This window comes from Neoarthrinium moseri (genome assembly GCF_022829205.1).
Source record: "Neoarthrinium moseri strain CBS 164.80 chromosome Unknown scaffold19_Wmoseri_CBS_16480, whole genome shotgun sequence".
In the NCBI taxonomy this organism is placed as follows: domain Eukaryota; kingdom Fungi; phylum Ascomycota; class Sordariomycetes; order Amphisphaeriales; family Apiosporaceae; genus Neoarthrinium; species Neoarthrinium moseri.
Window position 1 is genome coordinate 181,293 of NW_026055133.1, and position 21,422 is coordinate 202,714.

The following is a 21,422-nucleotide window of genomic DNA, read 5'->3' on the forward strand; positions in this document are numbered from 1 at the left end:
GAGCTCCGTGTCGTCCCATCCTTCCCACATGCAAGCGTTTGGACTTCTTGGTCGCATTACTGTAGCCAGTACGTCCAAGTCCAGAGCAGCCACCTCGCGCGTCTCCTCCATCTCCCGCCACTTCTCCTCCACCCCAGCCAACATGGTGCCCATCTCCAAGGAGACCGACTACCTCGTCATCGGCGGCGGCAGCGGCGGCCTCGCCTCGGCGCGCATGGCCGCCGGCAAGTTCGGTGCCAAGGCCATGATCATTGAGGGCAGCCGGCTGGGCGGCACCTGTGTCAACGTCGGGTAGGTCCAAGACTTCCCTCACACCGGGTCTCGCACGGGGATCGTGCGCGCGGATGAGATGGGCTGACAGTACAATAACTTGCCAGCTGCGTGCCCAAGAAGGTGACCTTCAACGCCGCCGCCATCGCCGAGGCGATACACGACGCCAAGGCCTACGGCTTCTCGGTCGAGGAGAAGAAGCCCTTCGACTTCACCTCGTTCAAGCACAAGCGAGACGCCTACATCAAGCGCCTCAACGGCATCTACGAGCGGAACCTCACCAACGACAAGGTCGAGTACATCCACGGCTGGGCCAAGGTCGTCGGCAAGAACGAGGTCGAGGTCACGGCCGACGACGGCACCAAGCAGACGGTCCGCGCCAAGAAGATCCTGATCGCCGTCGGCGGCAACCCCACCCCGCCGCCCGCCAACATCCCCGGCGCCGAGCTGGGCACCAACAGCGACGGCTTCTTCGACATCGACACCCTGCCCAAGAAGGTCGCCCTCATCGGCGGCGGCTACATCGCCGTCGAGTTCGCCGGCATGTTCAACGCCCTCGGCACCGAGACCCACCTGTTCATCCGCCACAAGACCTTCCTGCGCACCTTCGACCCCATGATCCAGGAGGGCGTCACCAACGAGTACGAGCGCCTGGGCGTCCACCTGCACAAGGACTCGGTCCAGACCAGGATCGACAAGGCCGCCGACGGCAAGCTCACCATCCACTACAAGGACGCCGGCGGCGAGGGCACGCTCGAGGGCGTCGACCACCTGATCTGGGCCATCGGCCGCACCCCGGCCACCAAGGACCTCGGCCTGGACAAGGCCGGCGTCGAGGTCGACCACAAGGGCCACGTCGTCGCCGACGACTACCAGAACACCAACGTCGACAACATCTACGCCCTCGGCGACGTCTGCGGCAAGGCCGAGCTGACCCCCGTCGCCATCGCCGCCGGCCGCCGCCTGGCCGAGCGCCTGTTCGGGCCCGAGCAGTTCCGCACCGCCCACCTCAACTACGACAACATCCCGTCGGTCGTCTTCGCGCACCCGGAGGTGGGCTCGATCGGGCTGACGGAGCCGCAGGCCGTCGAGCGCTTCGGCCGCGAGAACCTGACCGTCTACAGCACCAGCTTCACCGCCATGTACTACGCCATGATGGAGCAGGAGGCCAAGGGCCCGACCAAGTACAAGCTGATCTGCGCCGGGCCCGAGCAGAAGGTCGTCGGCCTGCACATCATGGGCCTCGGCTCGGGCGAGATGCTGCAGGGCTTCGGCGTCGCCATGAAGATGGGCGCCACCAAGAAGGACTTTGACTCGTGCGTCGCCATCCACCCGACCAGCGCCGAGGAGCTGGTCACGTTGAAATAGAGACAGAGAGAGGCAGAGGGAGAAAGACGGCGAACGGGAAAGAGATAAAGACAGGGAGGGGACCCCAATGTGATAGAAAGCATTCATACGGTAGATATATCACGGGTTGTATCTAGAACCCACTTGGATAATCTGCAATTTTGATACCACTTTACTTTACTTTTCCTACATGACTTCGACCATCAGTGCTCGAGAGCCGCGGCATAGAGGGGACTACGGTTGCTGTTGAAAATTTGAATCACTTGTCGAATCTGATATCTGGTATGTAGTATTACGCTGTCTATAGTGTGCAGAAACAGGGGGTACCTGCTGGCATTCTATTTAGAGAGACATTGTGCATGGCAGTTTTGGGAAGCTCATCCGTCTCTGACTGAGCCTGCACAACAGATTGTAGGCAATGATTAAATCGAGAGCTCGCCGGCTCAAAGGCATATGGGTATAATGTTCCGGGTCTTCATTCTCCGGGAATGCCACGCACCACGTTCCAAACCTCCCAAGATGCAGCGTCCCTCGCGGTGCCACATCCGTGAGGGTATCCTCAATCGTCCCAGTCCACATTGTACATGCCCTCTTCTCTGTGCGTGCTGACGAAATCCTCGCTCGCCAGCCCCCTGAGCCAGCGGCGCTGGAGGCCCGCGGCGTCCTTGTGCCAGTCGCAGGCGTAGTCGCAGGCGGGGACGGCCCGCTCGCCAAAGTAGTCGCAGATCATGTGGTGGCGGCAGCGGCTGGTGGTCTCGCAGTAGCTGGCCAGCTTCTGCAGGCTGACGGCGCGGGCCTGGAAGTTGTTGGCGTTGCCGCTCTGCTGGCCGTCGCGGATGACGAGGCTCGACACGCGGTCGCGGTCCTCGCGGCTGTAGTACAGGAAGCAGTAGGCGGCGTTGCCGTCGCGGCCCGCCCGCCCGGCCTCCTGGTAGTAGCCCTCGAAGCTCTTGGGCAGGCGCCAGTGCACGACGAACCGCACGTTCAGCTTGTCGATGCCCATCCCGAAGGCCGTGGTGGCGACGATGATGTCGTAGCCCGGTTCGTTGGCCACCCACTTCGCGAGAGTCTGTTCCTTGGTCTCCTTGGACAGCTTGGCGTGGAATGGCTGCGCACCGATGCCCTCGGATCGCAGGGCAGCCGCCAGGGACTCGCATTCGTCGCGAGAGATGGTGTAGATGATGCCTGGGACGTTGTCGAGCCGCTCGCCCTTGGCAAGCTCCGCTTTGCGCGGTTCTGAAGCACGTCGCGCATAGACACCACGGATCCATTGGATAAAGTCTTCGAGGCGCTGATCATCCTGGTCTTGTGTGAAGCGGATCTCAAGATGCAGGTTGGGGCGGTACGCCGTCATGGTGAAGACCTTCAGTCTATCCGAGCCGTCAGAGCCCAGACCAAGCGTGGAGAGCACGTCTTGCCGGACTTCAGTATTGGCTGTAGCTGTGAGGCACATGATGGGCACGTCGGGGAACGTCTCGCGAAACCAGGACAGACGCTTGAAGTCCCGCCGGAAGTCGTGGCCCCATTCTGAAATACAATGCGCCTCGTCCACGGCGATGCGGGCGAGCTCTTTCTGCTTATAGACTATCTTGAGTTTATCTCGAAAGCGGTCAAGGGCGCATAGTTCCGGTGTGACGTATAGCAGCCGTGTGCGCGGGTGGCCCGTCTGCAGGTCTTTATAGATGGCATCCTTCTCGGCGCCAGGCGTGTTACTGTTCAAGGAGCTGGCGTTGATATCAGCAGCCCGCAGCGCTTCCACCTGGTTCATCATGAGACTAAGCAGTGGCGATATAACAATGGTGACTGGGGGCCCTCATCAGCAACTAGGCAGTCATCTACGGGTAAAGCCATGTCTTACTCCCTTGGTCGACAACGGCAGGAAGCTGGTAGCATAGACTCTTGCCGAAGGAGGTGGCGGCCTGCACGAACACATCGTTCCCATCAAGGGCAGCCTGGATGATCTCCCGCTGCTGAGGCCGGAAGTTGAGCTTCTTGAACTGACGTCTCAGCGTGAAATCCAGGTCGGGGAGGATGTACGAGTTGGATCTTCTGAGAGGCGCCATCTTTCTGGCAGTGCCGTTCTGAGAAGTGACCCGAGCTGGCAAAATGGCATGTCATTGGTCAAGGCCGAAGTCCCCGCGATCAATGCTGTAAGTGGGCAAATACCCAACCGGGGGGCTAAGACACCGATTCCTATTGTCAAGTCCGAAGTTACTGTACTGTGTATCTTGATAATTCACAGCTAATATCAAATCTCGGCTGCAAGATTGATGGAGACCAATCGGCTGCCGGAAGAGTTGGCTCTGCAACTATTCGTGTACGGACAGTCAGACTCGGTTCCGTGTAGGGAAAAACGAGACGTCAGATTATTCAGGGTCCTTTGCTGGCGGCTTGGCTGTGCAACATGACGTTGGGTACACCAAAATGGACGGTCGACGTTTGTGCGCTCCTCTGCGCAGCAAAGTCAAATTATTGGATCCAGCTGATCGACACTAGATCTGCCAAGCGAATCTACGACTCGTCAATTTTGACATGTCGAGATTGACTTCAGTTCGTTGCTCCTGGTGCTGCCAGACCCCACCCCTGCAGAGGTTGAGGTAGAAACTCTGGGTAGGGGAGGCGCAGCCCGACGGAATGGTAAAGGGCTCTGGCCTGTCTGGCCTTCTTGGAAATATTTTTTCGAAGCCTGGTGCAGGGAAGAGCAACGCCCGGTCGATGAGACAGGTTGACGGGTGGCTGGTGGCTGAAGCTGAAGCTGAAGCTGAGGCAGCGCTACACGGGCGAAAACACCGGGAGTGCGTTGGTCAGTGGGCACAATTGAGAGAGGTCACTCTGCCCGTCTGGCGGTGGCTTGACAATGTCATGTGTAGTTATGGTGTAGGTAGGTAATGTGATGCACTGGAGCGAGCGAGCAGCCTTGTGCCTTTGGCAACTCAGCAGCTTAGCTTGCTCAGCTTAGCACAGCACATGGGACGAAAGTGATCATGATCGACCGGCCGTCTTGTGGCTTTGGCTGCGGCTCTGTGTGCATGGTCCTCAGTTTTGCTGAGGTCCCTCGCCACGCAGCCATGACTCCGCTGCCGCGTGGGAAGAAGGGTGCACTGGGCCCGCTGGGCCCGCTGAGCCCGCTGGGGTGCCTTGCAGCATTCTAGAGGCAGCGCTAGGCCCGATGGGGGACGGCGTCGCGAAGGGCGGGTGGTGTGGGTTGGTGGATGGCAGACGAGCAGATGGGCAGAGACAACATTCTCGAGCCTTGAGCAGCAGGCCGGCAGGGATGATCCAGTGTGGGCAGGCTCCACACCCTGTCAGGAACACGGCGCACACGAATCAAGCGCGAGAGAGCTGAGAGGCGACAGCACAGGACAGCACAGGATAGGACTGACCAACAGCCGCTGTTGTGCAGGTGTGACGGCATGCAGAGCTGCCCATCGTGAGCTACCTAGGTACCGAGACGAGCAGTCACACACAGGGGGAACAGGCCGTAGCGGGCATTCTGGGCCACTCAGCGCGCTCAGCTCAAACGCCGTCAGCGTGACGGCCAGGAACAAAATCCGGCTGCGGCTGGGGCAGACGAGACGCAAAGCAAAGCGAGGCAAAGCAAAGCACATGCCAACCACTGCCAGAGGCGCAAAAGAGCGGAGGTCGTCCCCCTTTCCTACCTAGTACGCGACGTTGCCATCGTCAGGTTCTGGTAGACTAACAACGTCAACCAACCCAGTCAACCCAGCCGCGCCAGGCCCCCCAAAGCTGCGCTACCGCTTCCCGCCAGCCCGCCTACCGCCCTTCGGACCCCCATCTCTGGTCATTCTGGCCATTGACCCCTGTGACCCTTGACCCTTTTGCCCTTTTTTTCCCACCCCAAGCATACAAGAACCCCAAGCCTGACTTAGGTAGCCAGCCCCAGGCTTGGACAGGGGTGGCCCAGGATTGAAGACAGTGAACCTAGGATCCAAGACCCAAGACCCTTGTCCAGAGCCGCCCGACCACCTCGCTGTCACGCACTCACCCGCCGAAGAGGCCAGCCAACCAGTCAGTAACTGCGGTCGCTAACCAGTGAACCTGAAGCGACTGGCTCGGCTGGAGGGTCCGCCCTGACGCTCGCTGCGCTCGCTGGGGGGAAACGTGGGAAACGTGGGAGCGTTGGACCTACTGGCACACCCGCAGAACCGACCCTAGGCCCGAGGGCACCTGAAGAAAGATCTATCAACCCAACCCAACCCGTCCTGCTGCCACTCACCACCCGTTTGTTCGCCAGACACACGCACGCGCAACGACCCAGCAGATAGATGCCTGCAGCAGCAACCCCTCCGAATTGATTGACGGCCGGTGTGGTTCTTGTTTCCACTGCGACTCCAGGCCAAGAAACACCCGGGGTCATCAGTGTTTTGTCTCGTCTGCCCACCGCTGCAGCTGCCAGCCCAGTCCGAGTCCGACACCATACAGATCCAGACTGACCAACCCACTGCCCGCCTGCCCTCCCCCGGGGCCATTGGCATTGAAACCTGAAACACTACGACCACACACGAGCGTCCTGAGAAGCCCGGCACCACAGCACCCAGCACCCAGCACCCAGCACTCCTACTACGTACCAGCTCCTGGCCCGCCGCGCATCCCGTCAATCAACTCAGAACACGGCGGCGACAGGTTTCGCTCCTCTCTCTCCAGTATCCAATCCGCGACAGACAATCGACCCTACGCTGCCATGCCGTGCGAGGAAGCGCAAGCATGAGTCGATGGGGCCGACGTGCACGAGCAGAGAGCTGCTGTCAACCATCATCGCCAATTCCGTTTTCGAACTCCCTTCCGGAGAGCTCGCAGGGGGAGTCGGACAATCACTAGAATCCGCCGTCGTGCTGGCCCGAGAGCCTTTGCCGAGGACGGTATCGGAATCGACTGTCGTTCACCTAACTACTACTTACATACACCTACTGCGCATCTCGTGTCTGTCCACCTACTGCAGTACATTCACTGTATCCACCTCGGCATAATCGCTTGCTTGCACTCGAGCCAGCTGCCCAGCTGCCCACCCTGACTGAAACCGAGGATCGCCCTCGACCTTCCCTTGTTCCCGTGTCAGACCTCCCGTCGAACCACTTCCTCACGCCCACCACCGCGACCGAGACAAAGGGGCCAGCCAGCGAGTGGCCGGCTCATTCACCATGTCGTCGATGATGCCTTTAGGCGGGAACGGTGCTACCGTCATCCCTTCACAATCCGCCACATCGCGAGGCCTGCCTTCCAATCCAGCCCAGGGCGTCCGACGACTGCAGACGTCCATATCCAACATGCCTCCCCCCCCGCCGCCGCCTCCCATCCCCGAGAAGTTCCAGGCCGCCATGAACTCGGCCAACTCGACCCTCTCGGCGTCCGGCCCCATCTCCGCCGGCCAGGTCATCGCCGTTGCCCGCGAGGCCATGAAGAGTGCTCTGCAGGACAACGAGTCCCAGGCAACGGGTCCAAACGGAGTCTCCTCCGAGCTCAAACCGGGCGTTACTATCGACCTGAGCCGGAGGAACATCCAGGAGTTGCCCGAGGAAGTTGTCGACATCATCAAGAACGAGCTGGAAAGGTGCGTTGTCCATACCTGGAAGAGATGCTGCTCCATTTGTAGTCAAAGCACCTCTGCTGACATGATTGTTGTCGTACAGGCTCGCGCTATCACACAATAAGCTTTCCTCCTTCCCTGCAAGGTTCGCCGAATGCACGTCGCTGCGGTATCTCAACGTGAGGAACAATTACATCAAGGAGTTCCCGCTACCGGTAAATAGCCTTCATACTACTTCCCCCCCATAAATTTTGCCTCCCGAAGCGATTGCCTTTCTAACCTTGCCTGATTAGTTGTGTGACCTCCGATCTTTGGAAATTTTAGATCTCGGCAGGAACAAAATCAGGGTCCTGCCCCCGGACATTGCGAAGCTGGCATCGCTTAAAGTGCTTGCCGTTCAGAAGAACCGGATCGAGGAATTGCCCCTTTGCTTGGGCGATATGGGCTCGTTGCAGGTGTTGAAGCTGGATGGGAACAACATCAGCTTTCCGCCGCGCGAGGTCCTCCAGGTACAGGCGAGCAGTCCTCCCAATGAGGGGTTCCTGAAGGAAAGCGAAGTAACCGATGTGACGGTGACGGTCCACATCAAGAGGTTCTTGAAGCAGAAGATCGTGGAGAAGGCCGAGGCCGAAAAGACATTCGAGGTAGAGAATGGTGGCGACGATGGTGCTGATGGGTTCGAAACACCCCGGTACCCGCTGAAGCGTGTGATGAGTGGCCGGTTTCCTATCAAGGTGAACGGCGTGGACGCCCCCGACGTTCGATCGCCGAACATGCCTCGACCGCCGCCGATTCCCTCTCGCTCGCACGCCCGCGGCTTGTCACAACAGAACACAGCCGTCCGCAAACCTGGCGTCATGCCATTGACGATTGGCAATCCAAATGAACGACTGCGCTCCAATAGCGAAACCCTGCTGCAGGTATCGCGGTCGGACCGTCCTCTCGAACGCCCCAGAAGGCTCATGTCGAAACGGGCCAACGAGCTGGGCACACTTGATGAGACGCAAGCGAACAACCGATTCAGTCACTATCGTGGCCTCAGCCACGGCTCATCCATGACCGGAAACGTCCACCCGGGTATGGGATCTGTCATGAGCCCCAATAGCCCGGCAGAGCCTCTCCTACAACGACCGAATTACGTCCGCCGGCTGTCCGTTCTCCCCGAGCAGCGGCGCGAGTCCAAAATGGTTGACCCCATAGTTGAGACCGCCAAGGGCATCCTCTATGCTGTCTTCCAAGTCCATCCCATGATCCAGCTGGTCACAAGGCTGACCAATGACGGCACCGCCAAGCGCTCCAGTCTTGAAATCGTCTTTTTCAATACTAATGTACACGTCGAGGAACTGGAGCAGGAGATCATGAAACACGAAGCAGCCGACTCGGATGGGTATGCTCCAAGGGAGAACGAAAACGTGCAGAGAGCTGTCCTGACGCTCATCAATGCGTATGGCCACATTTGCTCCATCATGATGAACAACATGGATACCATTGTTAGCAACGGGGACCCCCGCTATGTCCGCACCTTGATGTTGTGTCTATACAACAGCATTACGGAGCTCAGGGTTACGGCCAACGAAATGTTCATGGGCATGCCCGGATACAGTGCAGCAGCGCCTACGGCTCGAAAGCTAGGCCCCGGAGGCACCATCAAACCCCACTCACGCGATAGTTCTGCAACGCCGACGATCGATCGACCAGGTCTCGGACCTCGGCCTCGATCTCGCAATGGCAACTTCCACAGCCATAATCCGAGCAACCTTCGGGTATCTACCGACGTGGGAATGCCCTTCATTAACGGAACTGGTCGGACTGCAACTATCAGCTCCGCGACCCCGCGCTCGGGCGAGTCCTTCGCATCCAGCGATGGCGGCCGGTACGCGGGCGACTTCTCCAACGATGAGCGCCATTTCGAGAAGATCTTCCTATCTTTGTCCAAATCGTCCGACATCTTGATGCGGACACTGCCCACGTTCAACACCCAGTTCAACGCTTTCTTGCGCGAAGCCAGAGCGCAACGGGCTCCGGAACATATTATGCAGTGTTGGAAGGCTCTGATCGGGAGGTGTAGCCATGCCATCAACCAGACCGACCTACTCAAGGGCCGCCTATCCGCCATCAAATTCAAAGAACCCGGCATTCGAACAGATCCGGGATTTTGGGCCCTCTGCAAAACCTTTGTTGATGCGTGGGCAGACTTTGGAAGCATGCTCAAGTATGCGATGGACCAGATCGCCCTTCCTATGGATATCAGAGCCCGGTTACGTCCGGTGCAACTGAGCATCAAGGAGACGACCCAGCTCATCATCGCCTCTCCATGGGTCAATATCTTCCGCAATGCTGGGCAGACGATGGACGGGAACACATACTACTCGCCAGGCCACTACACGTCTAATTCTAATGTCACCCAAGCGCAACTGCCGGTGACGCCGCAAAGCGCTGCTTTGGGGCCTGCTGTACAGGCTACTGTGCCCTCGACGCCGCAAAGCGCATCTTTTGCTAACGCGTTTTCGGGCAATGTATTCGAACGCGCCGACACCCTGTTATCCACCATGGGAGGCATGTCCATGTCACGAACCGGGACGATGGACAGCAGGACACACTCATCGTTCAATTCGATCTCCTCGATGACATCGGCTCAGGACGATCGATCCGGGCCGGGTTCGGTTCTCAGCCCGCACAATGACATGGGTCCTGCTACATACAGACGTAACGGCAACAGCGGTGGCAAGCCTGCGTTTTAGGCGATCCGCGCATCTTTGTCCCGGGTGAAATTGAGGCGCCTGTGGTTTTATCGACTCGACCCTGGTCATAGAACAGCGTTACCACGAGCCATATGGGGCTAGAACCTCGGACACATAGTCCAGAGTATCATTAGGGGCTCGATATTAACGACGGTCACAGAATCGCGACAGTAGAAAGGATGCCTCTGACAATTGAGCGCCTCTCGCGAGAGGCGCTTCTGGCCTTGCCGACCGACCTTTTGTCTAATTTTGCATACGCGAGCCCCAGACAAGATTTTGGACATGGCGGGTCAAGGTTTTCGAGATCTTTTTTTGCATTGAGGGCCGTTGCGAATGGGCGGACGGTGTCTTGACGGCGTTTTCATTCTTATTTTTTTTTTTCTCACTTTTTTGCATGGTTTGGCGGGATTTGTACACAAGACAAGCGCATAATGTTTGAGTCACGAAGCGTAGTTATCGAGAGATACCCGCTGAAATTTGGTGTATTATATAGTATAGTACGATGGGCTGAAACCCAGCGTCTTGGTAGCCAGGTATAGAGGCCATCAGCACAAGCTAGCAATGAAGATGAATCTGCTGCGGCTCTTTGCTTGCTCTCCGAGCGTGAACCAGGGTTTTCTGCAGCTAAGGTCGCTGGGTCAGTTATCACTTGCAGGAGAAGCTTGCGTCGCTTCCCAATCGCATCCAATCACCCCGCAGATCAGCCTCACGACGGCAAAGCTGCAGCCTACATAAGTTACCTAGCGCCTCTTGATTTTGGATAGGGTTCGAGCATCAACAGTCCGCCGCCTTATCTGGAAGGGCTCGCAAGCATAGTATAAATATATACACATAGCATAGGACCAGGCCCACAAGAATGTCGTTCGCGAGTGCTTCGACAGGCGCCGGCCCGGGCCTGATCTCCTCCACGCCCGCCTCCTCCGCCTCCGGTCCGGCAAGCGCCACCCCTTCCGCCTCGACGTCGCCGTCCGTGAACGCTGCCGGTGCCGGTACCGGTGCCGGCGCCCTGGCCGGTGCGGCAGGCGGCAGCAGTATTGACGACAACCGCAATGCCTCCAACACATCGCTGACCTCGTCATCCTCCCCCTCCTTCCCGACACCCGCCACGGCCACCACCCCGTCTGCGGCCACGGCCAGCCCCGCCATCCCGTCCTCCTCCACCTCGTCCTCCTTGTTCCGCACGCAGGCGGCGCCGGGGCCGGGGCCCGCATCCCAGCAGTACCACCAGCAGCAGCAGCAGCATGCGCACGCGGCGCAGCAGCTGACACCGCGCACGCCGACGACGGCGTCGACGTCGCTGACAACGAACCCCGTGCTGCACCCCAACCTGCCGTCGCCGTCGTCGCCGCAGCACACGGCGCAGGCGCGCGCCGCCCTCGTCGGCACCATCGAGAACCTGCTCGACTCGGAGCTGCAGAGCCGCGCGGGCCTGCTGCACCAGAACGCCCGGGCGCTCGAGGCGCAGGAGAGGGATGTGGCCAAGGTACGTCTTCGTGTGTGTCTCTGATGTGTTTTTCTCGGTAATTTTCTCGGCAAATTTCTGGGTTTCTATCGCTTCGTGCTACTGCGTCTTGGGGCCAGATAGTGTTCACCCGATTTCCTCGACTGACGCTGATACTTCTACCCAACAGGCGACCGAGGCGCTGCGGCGCGAGAACGACAAGCTGGTCAAGGTGGTTAAGGAGGGCAGCCGCCGCGTCCTGGAGACGGGCAACGTGCAGAACTGGGCCGAGGTGCTGGAGCGCGACTTCCTGGTGCTCGAGGACACGCTGCGCCAGGTCCGCAGGGGCGACAGCAGCGCCGCCGGCTGCAGCGACCCGGACTGCAGCGGCTGCTCGTGCGGTAGCGCCAGCGCCAGCGCGAGCTGGTCCGGCAGCGAGGCGGGTGGGAGCCGCCGCGCCAGTCTGGATCAGGGGCCGGGGCCCGGGACTGCCGCCGGCGGAGGGGACACTGTCGAAGATGTCATAGTCGGGGGCGCTGCTGCTGCTGGTACCTCGGAAGCCATGGACGTGGATACGGAAGACACCGGGAAGAAGACCCCTGAGCCGGGCGAGCGCGATGGCACGTTTGCGAGCGTGGGCAATGCGATCGCGGCCAGCATCAGCGAGGCCATGGCGACGGCTATGGGCGACGTGGCAACGCCGCCGGAATCACGGTTGCCGTCCGCGTCTCCAGGCTTGGAGCCTGAGGCCCGAGACAAGGGGAAGCAAGCAGAGAGGGTTGGCGATAGCGATGTTCCGGAGCTGAGCCAGATGCAGGTCGACTCTGAGGATGGGCACAATGGTCAAGAGGCGCGTACGCTGGGCGACACGGACGTGAAGGCGTTGGAGGCTATTGATCTCGGCCTTGAGCCAGCCCTTGGAGGGACTTCGGCGATGAAAACTATTCCAGATTCGACCGCCCATCATCAAGAGCCGGGGCCGAACATTACTCCCGGTGCCGAGGCCGACACCCTGGGTGAGGATAGCATGGACGTCGACGACCGAGGAGGCGCTGAGCAGCCAGGACAGGAGCCCAGCAGACTAGACGAGACGGCCGGAAGACAGGAACTGTCGGCTCGCGAAGCAACAGTGGCCGTCTGAGTATACCAGGTACCGTCGAGGCATCGATTTTATTGTTCTTCTCGTTGGGCTACAAGCTAAACGAGGGTTATGAGATACCAAGACGTATAAAGCACGCATCTGTTTTATGAGTATTAATTCGTTTCATTGGATTAGTATAGCTCTATATGTTATAATTGGGCAAAGCCTATGTTCGCGGCGAGCGGCGTCTTTTTCCCCCAGCGTCGTGGCCCTCTTCTACTTCAAATGCTCTATAATAGCAGGTACATTTATTCTCACTCATCACCTTGTCCCACCCCACCCTCATAAATCTTGCGTTACCGTCATCATCAACAGTTCCTCTCTTACAAGAGACCGGGGAGCATGACGAAGCGCTTCTTCTTGTACTTGTCGCCGAACTCCTTGCGGTAGGCACGCTCCTTGCCCTTGCCCCAGGTGAACATGTACATGGAGCCAATGCTGATGAACAAGGCCACGGACGGGCTGCGGCTGATGAGAATCATGCCGATCCAGGCAATGATCTCGTACATGTAGTTGGGGCAGGTGACGACGCCGAATCCCAGACCCTTGGGGATCTTCCTCTCGGTGCCGCCGGGGCTGCGCAGGGTCGACAGGTAGCGGTGGACCAGGAAGTTGGCCGTCTCGCCGAAGAGGAACAGGGCGAACCCGAGAGCATCAATCAGGTGGTCGTTGGCCTTGGCGGTGGGCGAGAAGGGCGCGTAGACCTCGGCGGCGGCCTGGACGCCGGCGACGGCCCAGTAGAAGAAGGAGTTGCGGAAGACGTTCCAGACGGGCATGGTGTTGGCGCTGAACCTGTGCACAAAGGCCGTCTCGTACTCGCGCTTGAGGAAGTGGGCCATGACGCAGGCAAAGGTGAGCTGCTGGTTGAAGGACAGGGCGGCGCTCGGGTTGGGCTCGGGCACGAAGTCCTTGAGGTAGGGGTAGACGGCCGGGTAGACGTGGGAACGCAGGCCGATGGCGAGCGGGTGGAAGAGCAGGGGGCCGAAGTACTCGATCATGAAGACGGTGCGCCAGCCCAGCTGGGGGCCCAGGTCCTTGACCAGCAGCTCGGCGTGGCCCAGGTCGGCCAGCACGGCGCGGCGGTCCTTCAGCGTCTTCTTGGTGGCCGGGTCGAACAGGCCGATGCGGTTGTGGTCCGACAGGCCGACCTTGCGGGCCAGCACGACCTTGGCATCCTCGACCGTGGCCGTCGCCGGCAGCTCGAGGGACGGCGGGAGGCGCTTGATGGGCTGCTTGGGGGCTGCGGCGCGCGTGGCATGTTAGCAATTGTATCTTTTCCCCATTGGCACAGCGGCTGGTATGACGGGTAATTGGGCTCTCACAGCGATTGGACAGCTTCAGGGTGATGTCGGCCATCTTGAAGTCTTGGTTGGTGTCGGGCTCTAACGTGACGTCTCGACAGCAAAGCTCAGAAATCTCCGTTGAAGAATTTCGTACCTCGTCAGGAGTAAACTTTCCCAGGGTCGACCTAAACCGAGGTACCTAGCGCTTGGTACAGTTAGGCCTGTGACAGGGGGGTTCAACAGTTGGGGTGGGTCCCTACCAGCTCCACGCAAGACCAATAATTCACGTCACAGAGAACAGGTGCCGTAGAACAGCGAAAACAAAGACATAAAAAACCAGGCCAGATGTTATTTCAAGCCAGTAAAAACATAGTGTTTTTTTTTTTTTTTTGGCCCAAATACCATATTCTTGTACGCTTGGACATAGGTAGGCTCGGCAAGCAGGCAGACTGACACCGGGCAGAGGCTGCTGTCGTTACCTCTGGCGACATGCAGCCTTAGGTGCTTACCTCAGGTAGACATCGAGCTATACCTCACCTTGCTCTGTCGTCAGAGGTCAAGGGTTGCTCTGGTTCCAATGCGACCGTGGTGTCATTATGGCTTCGATCGAGATAGCGCCAGCTTCGCCCGACGGCCATCTCTGCGATAGATGTGCAAAACTACGATTCAATTTAGGACCCTTTGGTCCGGGAGAGAGGCTAGACCGAAGGGTAGCTGGACTCGACACATGGCTGGCTTTGAGACTAGCTATTTCACACAACCTTATCTATCTGGGGTCTCTAGCCCCTCTCCTTTCTTATACTGCCGAAGCCCCTGGCCTTTCTATAGAACACATTGATCCCTTCCAAGGCGAATACTGGGAGAGCTAAAGCATGGCTGGACCATTTGCACAATGTCATATATGAAAACTTGTCGATAAATAAACACTACACCTGTGCGCAACCTTCGAGTGATCGATTGAAAAAGTTGCCTACTCGTTGACGCGATGCCGCATTGCCGCTACTGTGCATTATCTTACGTCTGGGGCGCGGACTCCGAAGGCCGAACAAGCACTTTGTCCGGCAGTCTGCCACAGTACTTGCCGGAAACGATTGACAATGCCACGGTGGTAACTACGGTGTTAGGGCTACAGTATCTCTGGGTTGATCGATATTGTATGCCGCAGAATGATTCGGCCCGTCGGGCTGAACAAATCAGACAAATGCATCAGATATATCACGCTGCAGAAATAACAATTATCGCAGCGGCTGGTGAGTTCCCTCATTATGGTCTTCCTGGTGTTAACCAGCAGCAGCGTCGCAAGCAACAGGTCGAGATCAATTCAGGAACAACATCTTGCTTCATACGGGCCATGGATTGAAACATGCTTTGAGGCGGTCTAAGTGGGCGACTCGAGCGTGGACGCTCCAGGAAGTAGTGTGCTCTCGACGCAGCTTGATATTCACGGATGAACAACTCTTCCTTGAGTGCAACCGCTTGCAGTGTAGCTAGAATATCCGTGGGGATTTGGATGAGTTTGATGCGCTCGACAATCAGGACTATCTTGAAAGTACGTTACTTCGCCTCGAATGGGGCACTGCGCCAAGCGCCTGTAACGTGAATGATGTCTGGAGTTATATATTCGATTATACGGAGCGTCGATTTACTTTCGACGCCGATGCACTTAATGCCATTTCCGGCATCTTGGGCCATTATCAAGACATGCACCCGATCAAGACATGCACCCGGACGAATTCTGGCACATATGGGGCCTTCCTATCTTATTACAACCAGACAAAAGCCTCGGCGAGATGATCTTCATAACACTCTTGTGGGATCTCAAGACGCCCAGTCACCGGCGTACACAATTTCCCAGCTGGTCCTGGGCCGGACGGAAAGCGACAGTGTCACGAGGCCTTCCGCACGGAACTTCTACACCGAGATTCTCACCATCTATAAAGCTAGAGTTGAAGGATGCAACTCTGGTGTGCGATGAGAAGGATCTGTGCAGCCATGAGAACTTCGACCGCATATCGCAAACTATCAGTCCATTTATCAGGGTTGAGGCAGACACGGTCAGCTAAAAATCAGATATTACTCGGATCGCTGGCGCTAATGGGAAGCAGAACTTCTATTACAAACAGCTTTCCAAGCGATTTTCCATCAACGGTCTTTGCCGCACGCAACTCTTGAGGACAATGGTCCCTTGCTTGTATCTGGCATGAACAGTACTTCCCCAAGAAGGCAATCCTTCAAAAGCAGAATCGGATAAGTTGACCTAGTTTCGCAGCCAGTTGGGGAGCAAGATCCATGTACCATCAGGCTAACCCGGCAACGGTGTCTATATAGAGTTCCCGGCCCTTCTCTGTTGCTAACGCCTTGTATATATATTAATACGTACTAAAACCTTGCGCTGGACATCAGTTTCGATGCACCGCAGCCCACTACTCGGGGTCTGGGAGGCGACAGATACGACGAGCGTGCAAAACGTGCTGAGGTACTGACTGGACACGAACTCGCTTCACTGAAGCCGCAGAGGTGTATGGCAGCACTCCACAAGGTCAAGTGGGGACTGATTTGTCTTTTTTAACCTATGTCAGGTAGTAATGGGATTCTACATCAGACTCTTACCAGTTTCAAGATGGATTGTACTTCATAGCCCGTCGTCTGACTGCCTGACAATGAGGCTGTATTGGTGTTACTGTGCGGCTGCCAGGCTAGGGGAGCTGTCTGCCTGGCGAACGCCCAGCTGAGACACGCCGACGTAAATTAGGGTTTGAGCGGACTGGTCTGAGTGGGTAGTGTCAGGACCCGCTTCAGCCCTGGCTATTTATACAAACGTACCGGACTAGCGCCACGGTCCCACCAGACAGGCTGACAGCGACGGGACGCAGCAGCGTGACACCAGTTGCCCTGTTTCACGAAACAACTCAATGTTTGCCTGATTGCCTGGCACATAGTTCGCGGCTCGGTGACAGAATGCGTACATTCAGCTGACAAGTAGACTTTTTGCTCATACAGAGAACTAGGTAATGAAACATGGTATCATAACGCCAATGCAGCCCTCACCTCGCAGGGGCCTTGGCCGACCCCCCTCTCTTTGTATTAATGTACCTCGCTTTGCACAAGGTCCTTCACATAGCCGAGTCGGTCGCGGTTCGGGTCGACGACTCGGGCGTACTCCAACAGCACCCTCCAGGTATACAGCATCATGTCCTCTCTCCTCAGTACCTTCTGGGCCCACTCCGCGCCTTCTTGCGCTATCCTCTGCGCCTGCGCGTCGTGTCCATTGAGAAAGTATTCCATGATGGCATAGATGTCCATGTAGGAATTATCAAACGGGACAAAATGCAGCCAGGGTATGAGCCGATCGTCGTGCCACTCCGTGTAAATTGTCGACTTCAGCGGGCAGCTGCTGCTGAGCAGAAAGCCCCTCCATCTCGCCGAGAAGGAATTGCCGTCAACGTCCGGCAGGTACTTGTAGTTGTATTGCTCCGACATCGTCTTCGACTCCACCTTGTGCATGTATGGCTCGATGTAGGGACAAACGAGCTTCTTGCCAAAGAGCCCAATCACTTCGGGGAAGCAATCTAGACGGCTGAACCCGACGTCGCTAATCTTATCGAGCCATGGGCCCAGCTTTCCTTCCTCTTGCGCCGACACGTTGTACATGCTGTTCTGCAGCAACTCGAAACTTGGGCCGGCCTCGGTTTCGCCCGCTTCCACCTGCGCGACGGTCGTGCCATTCATCATTTGGATGAAGCGGTGGCGTTGGAAGTGGAACCAGTCGTCCTTGTTGTTCTTTCCGCCGCTCGCGGCTCCGCGCCAGACAATGCTGTCGGTCTTCTCGCTCCACGGGCCGCCATGGCCGCTACCTCCAGAGTAGAACTCTTTGTCAGTGAGGTACATGGCGCCTGGGATCAGGATCTCGTTGTTTTGCGGAAGCTTCGAACCGCCAAACATGGGGAAGAGCTGTGTGAGCGTTCTCATATCTCCACTCTCGACGAAAGAGCCGTGCATGCCACGGAGGTGTGGCTGTATGCAAGCATCTTGGGACGCTGTGAAGTTTTCTATGAAACCGCGGTGGGTATAGTGCAGTGGTTCTGTCGGATACAGGTCGGTAACATTTTCGCCGTAATCGCTTAGGCTTTTGAACTGGCGAGCTGGACTGTCGGGCGGGCAGGTTGGTGTGAAGTAATCCCAATACTTCTTCACGTCGTAAATCCATTCTGGCTTGTAAGCAACGGGGTTTTCGTCCAGATCAGAATAGTCGGCGTATTCTACCAGCGCCTCGTGGGCTGGGAAGAGCCCGCGTGAGCGTCTCTCCGTTGCGACATAGTCGGTGATATTCTCCCAGGGCACGAGGATCCGTGACTCGTCCAAGATGTTGATCGCCATATCCAAGTCGGGTAGGTGTGGCACCATCTCCTCAAGCAGCTTCGACCACAGCTGGGGCCATCGGACGCGACCTGGGTCGTGCCTCAGGACGCTGACTTTCCCATCCCGCACACGAATCAGCTCAGGCTGCTCGTGCGCCTGTCGTCGCATTTCAAGCGGATCCATGGCCCAGAACGGATTGATGTCGTGATACACGCGGTCGAAGAACTCCTCGACGACGATTGCGTTTTTCTCCTTGGCTGCCTCGAACCAGGCGTCGAACCCGGGCGGCGGGTGACGACCTCGTCGCTCGCGATAGCGCCGAGCAGCATTCTCAACGCTCCATGACCGCTTCTTCAGAGTTTCGGCAACGTGTGTTTGAGCGGCATCAATCAGCTCAGATATCGGATGGTTATCCGGTTTCTGCCAAGGAGGTAGTGTCACTTTGGGCGTCTCCTCTCCCGAGCTGAAACTGTTCTTCAGCCATTTCGGGAGCGAAGGCAGCATCTTGGCCCCGTATACTGCATCTTGCTGTTGGTAAATGATGAAGTATATGATGAAGCCGAGTAAAGTTGCTGCAATTGCGAGGTACTTGATCCTAAGCCTCGATGCTATGATGATGCCCATTGTGATTTTGTATCCAGACCATAGGGTGTCATTGACTGATAGTCTGTGTCCTCGCCATTCACTGCGTTACCTACTGGTGTCGGTCGACCAGCGAGGTACCAAACTCTAAATAGACTTCACCGCCGATGTATTAGTCCCAATGTCAGGGAGGACTATAGTATAGCAAATGGAGGCCATAGAAAATAACAGGAGTATAGTGCTCTTTCTACTCACAATATTCTGGTTTCCAAATTCCATACCAGCTCCTACTCTAAGATGTGAGTTGGAAAGGCACAGTATCCACGCTCAGCTGTAGGTGGACAGGCTCCGAAGAAGAAACTTGTGCATGCAAGTGAGATTGTGAACGCAGCTCGTATGGCACCTGGTCAGGAGCTCAAATTGTACTCAAGATGTTCTTGGTCAACGATGAATTGTTGCTTCCCTTTTTCCTTGAAGGGGAAGACGGTGGAAAAAGGGCCATGATGGGCCATAATGCAAGGGAGATTTTACTTGGCCTCTACCGTGCCGTAGGATCCTTCAGCAGCTCCACTGACCGGCAACAGGATTTGGGGTTCTTTCTATGGATGCCAAGTGAGGAACAGACCAACATTTCGCGGATCTTTCCTTTCATATCCAATGGGGCCGAATGCTGCGCCCCCATTTGTTATTCGAGGCGTGCATGTCTGCTCGAGCCGGGGAATGAGCCGCACGGCTGTGGATCTCCAGCTGACACGCAGACATGCCAAGGATGTTGGAAACCCCCTGTCGGCACGGTTCTTGTAGCACAGACTTGGCCCAAACGTCATTCGTTAATCTCCCTTTCTCTTAGGTAAAAGAGCCCTACTGAGCTGATAAATTTGTAGTCTGCGCGCACGGATTTGGCCATTGGATTGTCACATTGTCTTGGAGCAATCACAATGGCCTTGTGGTGCGGAGTACGGAGTACAGACCCACCTCCCGAAATGACTGTGCAACCAACAGCATAAATTGGGTCGCATCCTTTCTTTGCATCCCACAAGTCAAGGATTCCTGGTAAGTTAGGAGCTTCCGGTCTGGACCCAGGCACCACTAAAACGGGACTGAGAAAATCAAGGCCACTTGACACGGACCAAGTAGTGTATATTATCCAATGAAATGAAAGAGAGAAACTAATTACTATCTAAAGTGATTCCTAATTCCTCGCTATTGCCTGACATACCAAACCAATTTAGTACTAGTTAGTGCTTTCTTTTCCTTCATGAAAGAAGGGCTGTGTTAGCTCGTCGCAGTCAGCTTTAGTGGTGATTTTTGTGTGACGCTTGAGGCAGGCTGAACAAGGGCCTTGGATGTTTTATGTTCAGCCCACGGAGTAACGTAGTATGAGCCCGCAATTGCTGCTAGCCTTGTTGTCACTGGCACTCATTGCGTGACTTGCGTGACAGCAGTGTAGCTACAAGCTAGTGAATATGCCAGGCTGAAATTGTAGATTTCGGCTCATGGCTAATTTAAAAAGCCTTTGGGTACCACTTCCAAGAGAGAACCACGCCGCATACTCTCACCAACTAAGACTATAAACATAACCTGCCAACCGGATAAAACCACACTAGGCCCAACGAGTTGAAAGCTTGATAGGATAATTGCCAAGTAACAACAATGATTGAAACAAAACGTGAAATCTAGTAACTACTTAAACCCCTTGAACTGCATCTTCCATGCGCCTAATACTATGCAAGAAAACTCTGATGAATTTAGGGTGCGATGTTGATTATCCCTGAGTAACCCGCTCCAACATCGCCCTTTTACGCGGAGGGGACTGGGTCAGGGTACGACATGTCGGTGCACAACGCCGCACAACCGACACGCGTTTCCTTGATGGGAGCGCGAGCCTCGTAGTCATGCATCCAGACCGTGTGGTCGCCGCCCTTGTCGCAGCGGCGGCGGATATATCCTTCATGAACCAAGGTCAGGTCAGAGCGCCAGGCCGTGTGGCAGAGCTTGTCGTCCCAGTTGCAGCCCACCTGACTCTCGCTCGTGAGGCACGTCTCGGCGCCGCCGCCAGCCTCAAACCCGATCTCCCCGGTGTAACCAAGGAACTTGGCCATGATGTCGGTCCCAAATCCGCCGCTAATGGAGCCGTGCAGATCCCAAGACGTACACCGTTCCCCGCTCTTGACGTTCTGGATGAAGCAGTTGCTGGTCTTTCCACAGTCGACTGATGACTCATCGCGCTGCCAGTTGGCCGCATCTATGCGGTGCTTAACCCAGAACTTGAAGTTTTCAGGATTAGTAAATCGCTGTTGTTATTTTCTCGGGTGACCATGTTGGTTACAACTTACCAGGTCAGTCCAGCAGTGTTCGCCTGTCCCCAGAAAGCCGTAGCGGGCCTCGTCCCCTGACTCGACATACGTCCCTTGGCCATCCTGAAACTTTTGCGACCACCCGCTGAACTCGCCAAACTTGTCCCAGTTTGCCCAGCGCTTGACGAGTGCCGGGTTGTGTTCATCAAACGGAACAAAGTCACGTTGGGTTGTGCTAACAACTTCTGAGGCCGGGCCACTGGCTGGTGCAGCAACGGCTAGGGCGGCAAGAAACGCCGTTGCGATAGCAGATGAGCGGAAGGAGGACATGCTGTTCAGACGCGGAGTAGTACGCAAGATATCTTTAAGCTGATATATAAATAGGCAGGTGGAAGAATACTGTGACGACAGTGCTT

General features: G+C 56.7%; 7 protein-coding genes across 7 annotated transcripts; 3 read left to right on the plus strand and 4 right to left on the minus strand.

The window, feature by feature from the left end:
* Window positions 1-28: 28 nt before the first annotated feature.
* Window positions 29-1,638, plus strand: JN550_005863 (uncharacterized protein; the record flags this gene model as incomplete). The annotated part of the gene is made up of 2 exons (XM_049317537.1): window positions 29-291; window positions 378-1,638. The coding sequence occupies 2 exons, from the start codon at window positions 29-31 to the stop codon at window positions 1,636-1,638; spliced, it is 1,524 nt and encodes a 507-aa protein (XP_049172106.1).
* Window positions 1,639-2,176: 538 nt separating this feature from the next.
* JN550_005864 (uncharacterized protein) lies at window positions 2,177-3,680 on the minus strand (the record flags this gene model as incomplete). The annotated part of the gene is made up of 2 exons (XM_049317538.1): window positions 2,177-3,420; window positions 3,476-3,680. 2 exons carry the CDS (start codon window positions 3,678-3,680, stop codon window positions 2,177-2,179), a joined length of 1,449 nt encoding a protein of 482 aa, XP_049172107.1.
* A 3,096-nt stretch (window positions 3,681-6,776) lies between these two features.
* JN550_005865 (uncharacterized protein) lies at window positions 6,777-9,903 on the plus strand (the record flags this gene model as incomplete). The annotated part of the gene is made up of 3 exons (XM_049317539.1): window positions 6,777-7,186; window positions 7,266-7,377; window positions 7,456-9,903. 3 exons carry the CDS (start codon window positions 6,777-6,779, stop codon window positions 9,901-9,903), a joined length of 2,970 nt encoding a protein of 989 aa, XP_049172108.1.
* Window positions 9,904-10,759: 856 nt separating this feature from the next.
* JN550_005866 (uncharacterized protein) lies at window positions 10,760-12,485 on the plus strand (the record flags this gene model as incomplete). The annotated part of the gene is made up of 2 exons (XM_049317540.1): window positions 10,760-11,386; window positions 11,535-12,485. The coding sequence occupies 2 exons, from the start codon at window positions 10,760-10,762 to the stop codon at window positions 12,483-12,485; spliced, it is 1,578 nt and encodes a 525-aa protein (XP_049172109.1).
* A 323-nt stretch (window positions 12,486-12,808) lies between these two features.
* On the minus strand, window positions 12,809-13,841 carry JN550_005867 (uncharacterized protein; the record flags this gene model as incomplete). The annotated part of the gene is made up of 2 exons (XM_049317541.1): window positions 12,809-13,725; window positions 13,808-13,841. The coding sequence occupies 2 exons, from the start codon at window positions 13,839-13,841 to the stop codon at window positions 12,809-12,811; spliced, it is 951 nt and encodes a 316-aa protein (XP_049172110.1).
* A 3,011-nt stretch (window positions 13,842-16,852) lies between these two features.
* On the minus strand, window positions 16,853-18,751 carry JN550_005868 (uncharacterized protein; the record flags this gene model as incomplete). The annotated part of the gene is made up of 1 exon (XM_049317542.1): window positions 16,853-18,751. The coding sequence occupies one exon, from the start codon at window positions 18,749-18,751 to the stop codon at window positions 16,853-16,855; it is 1,899 nt and encodes a 632-aa protein (XP_049172111.1).
* Window positions 18,752-20,508: 1,757 nt separating this feature from the next.
* JN550_005869 (uncharacterized protein) lies at window positions 20,509-21,336 on the minus strand (the record flags this gene model as incomplete). Its single annotated transcript, XM_049317543.1, has 2 exons — window positions 20,509-20,976; window positions 21,046-21,336. The coding sequence occupies 2 exons, from the start codon at window positions 21,334-21,336 to the stop codon at window positions 20,509-20,511; spliced, it is 759 nt and encodes a 252-aa protein (XP_049172112.1).
* Window positions 21,337-21,422: the final 86 nt, after the last annotated feature.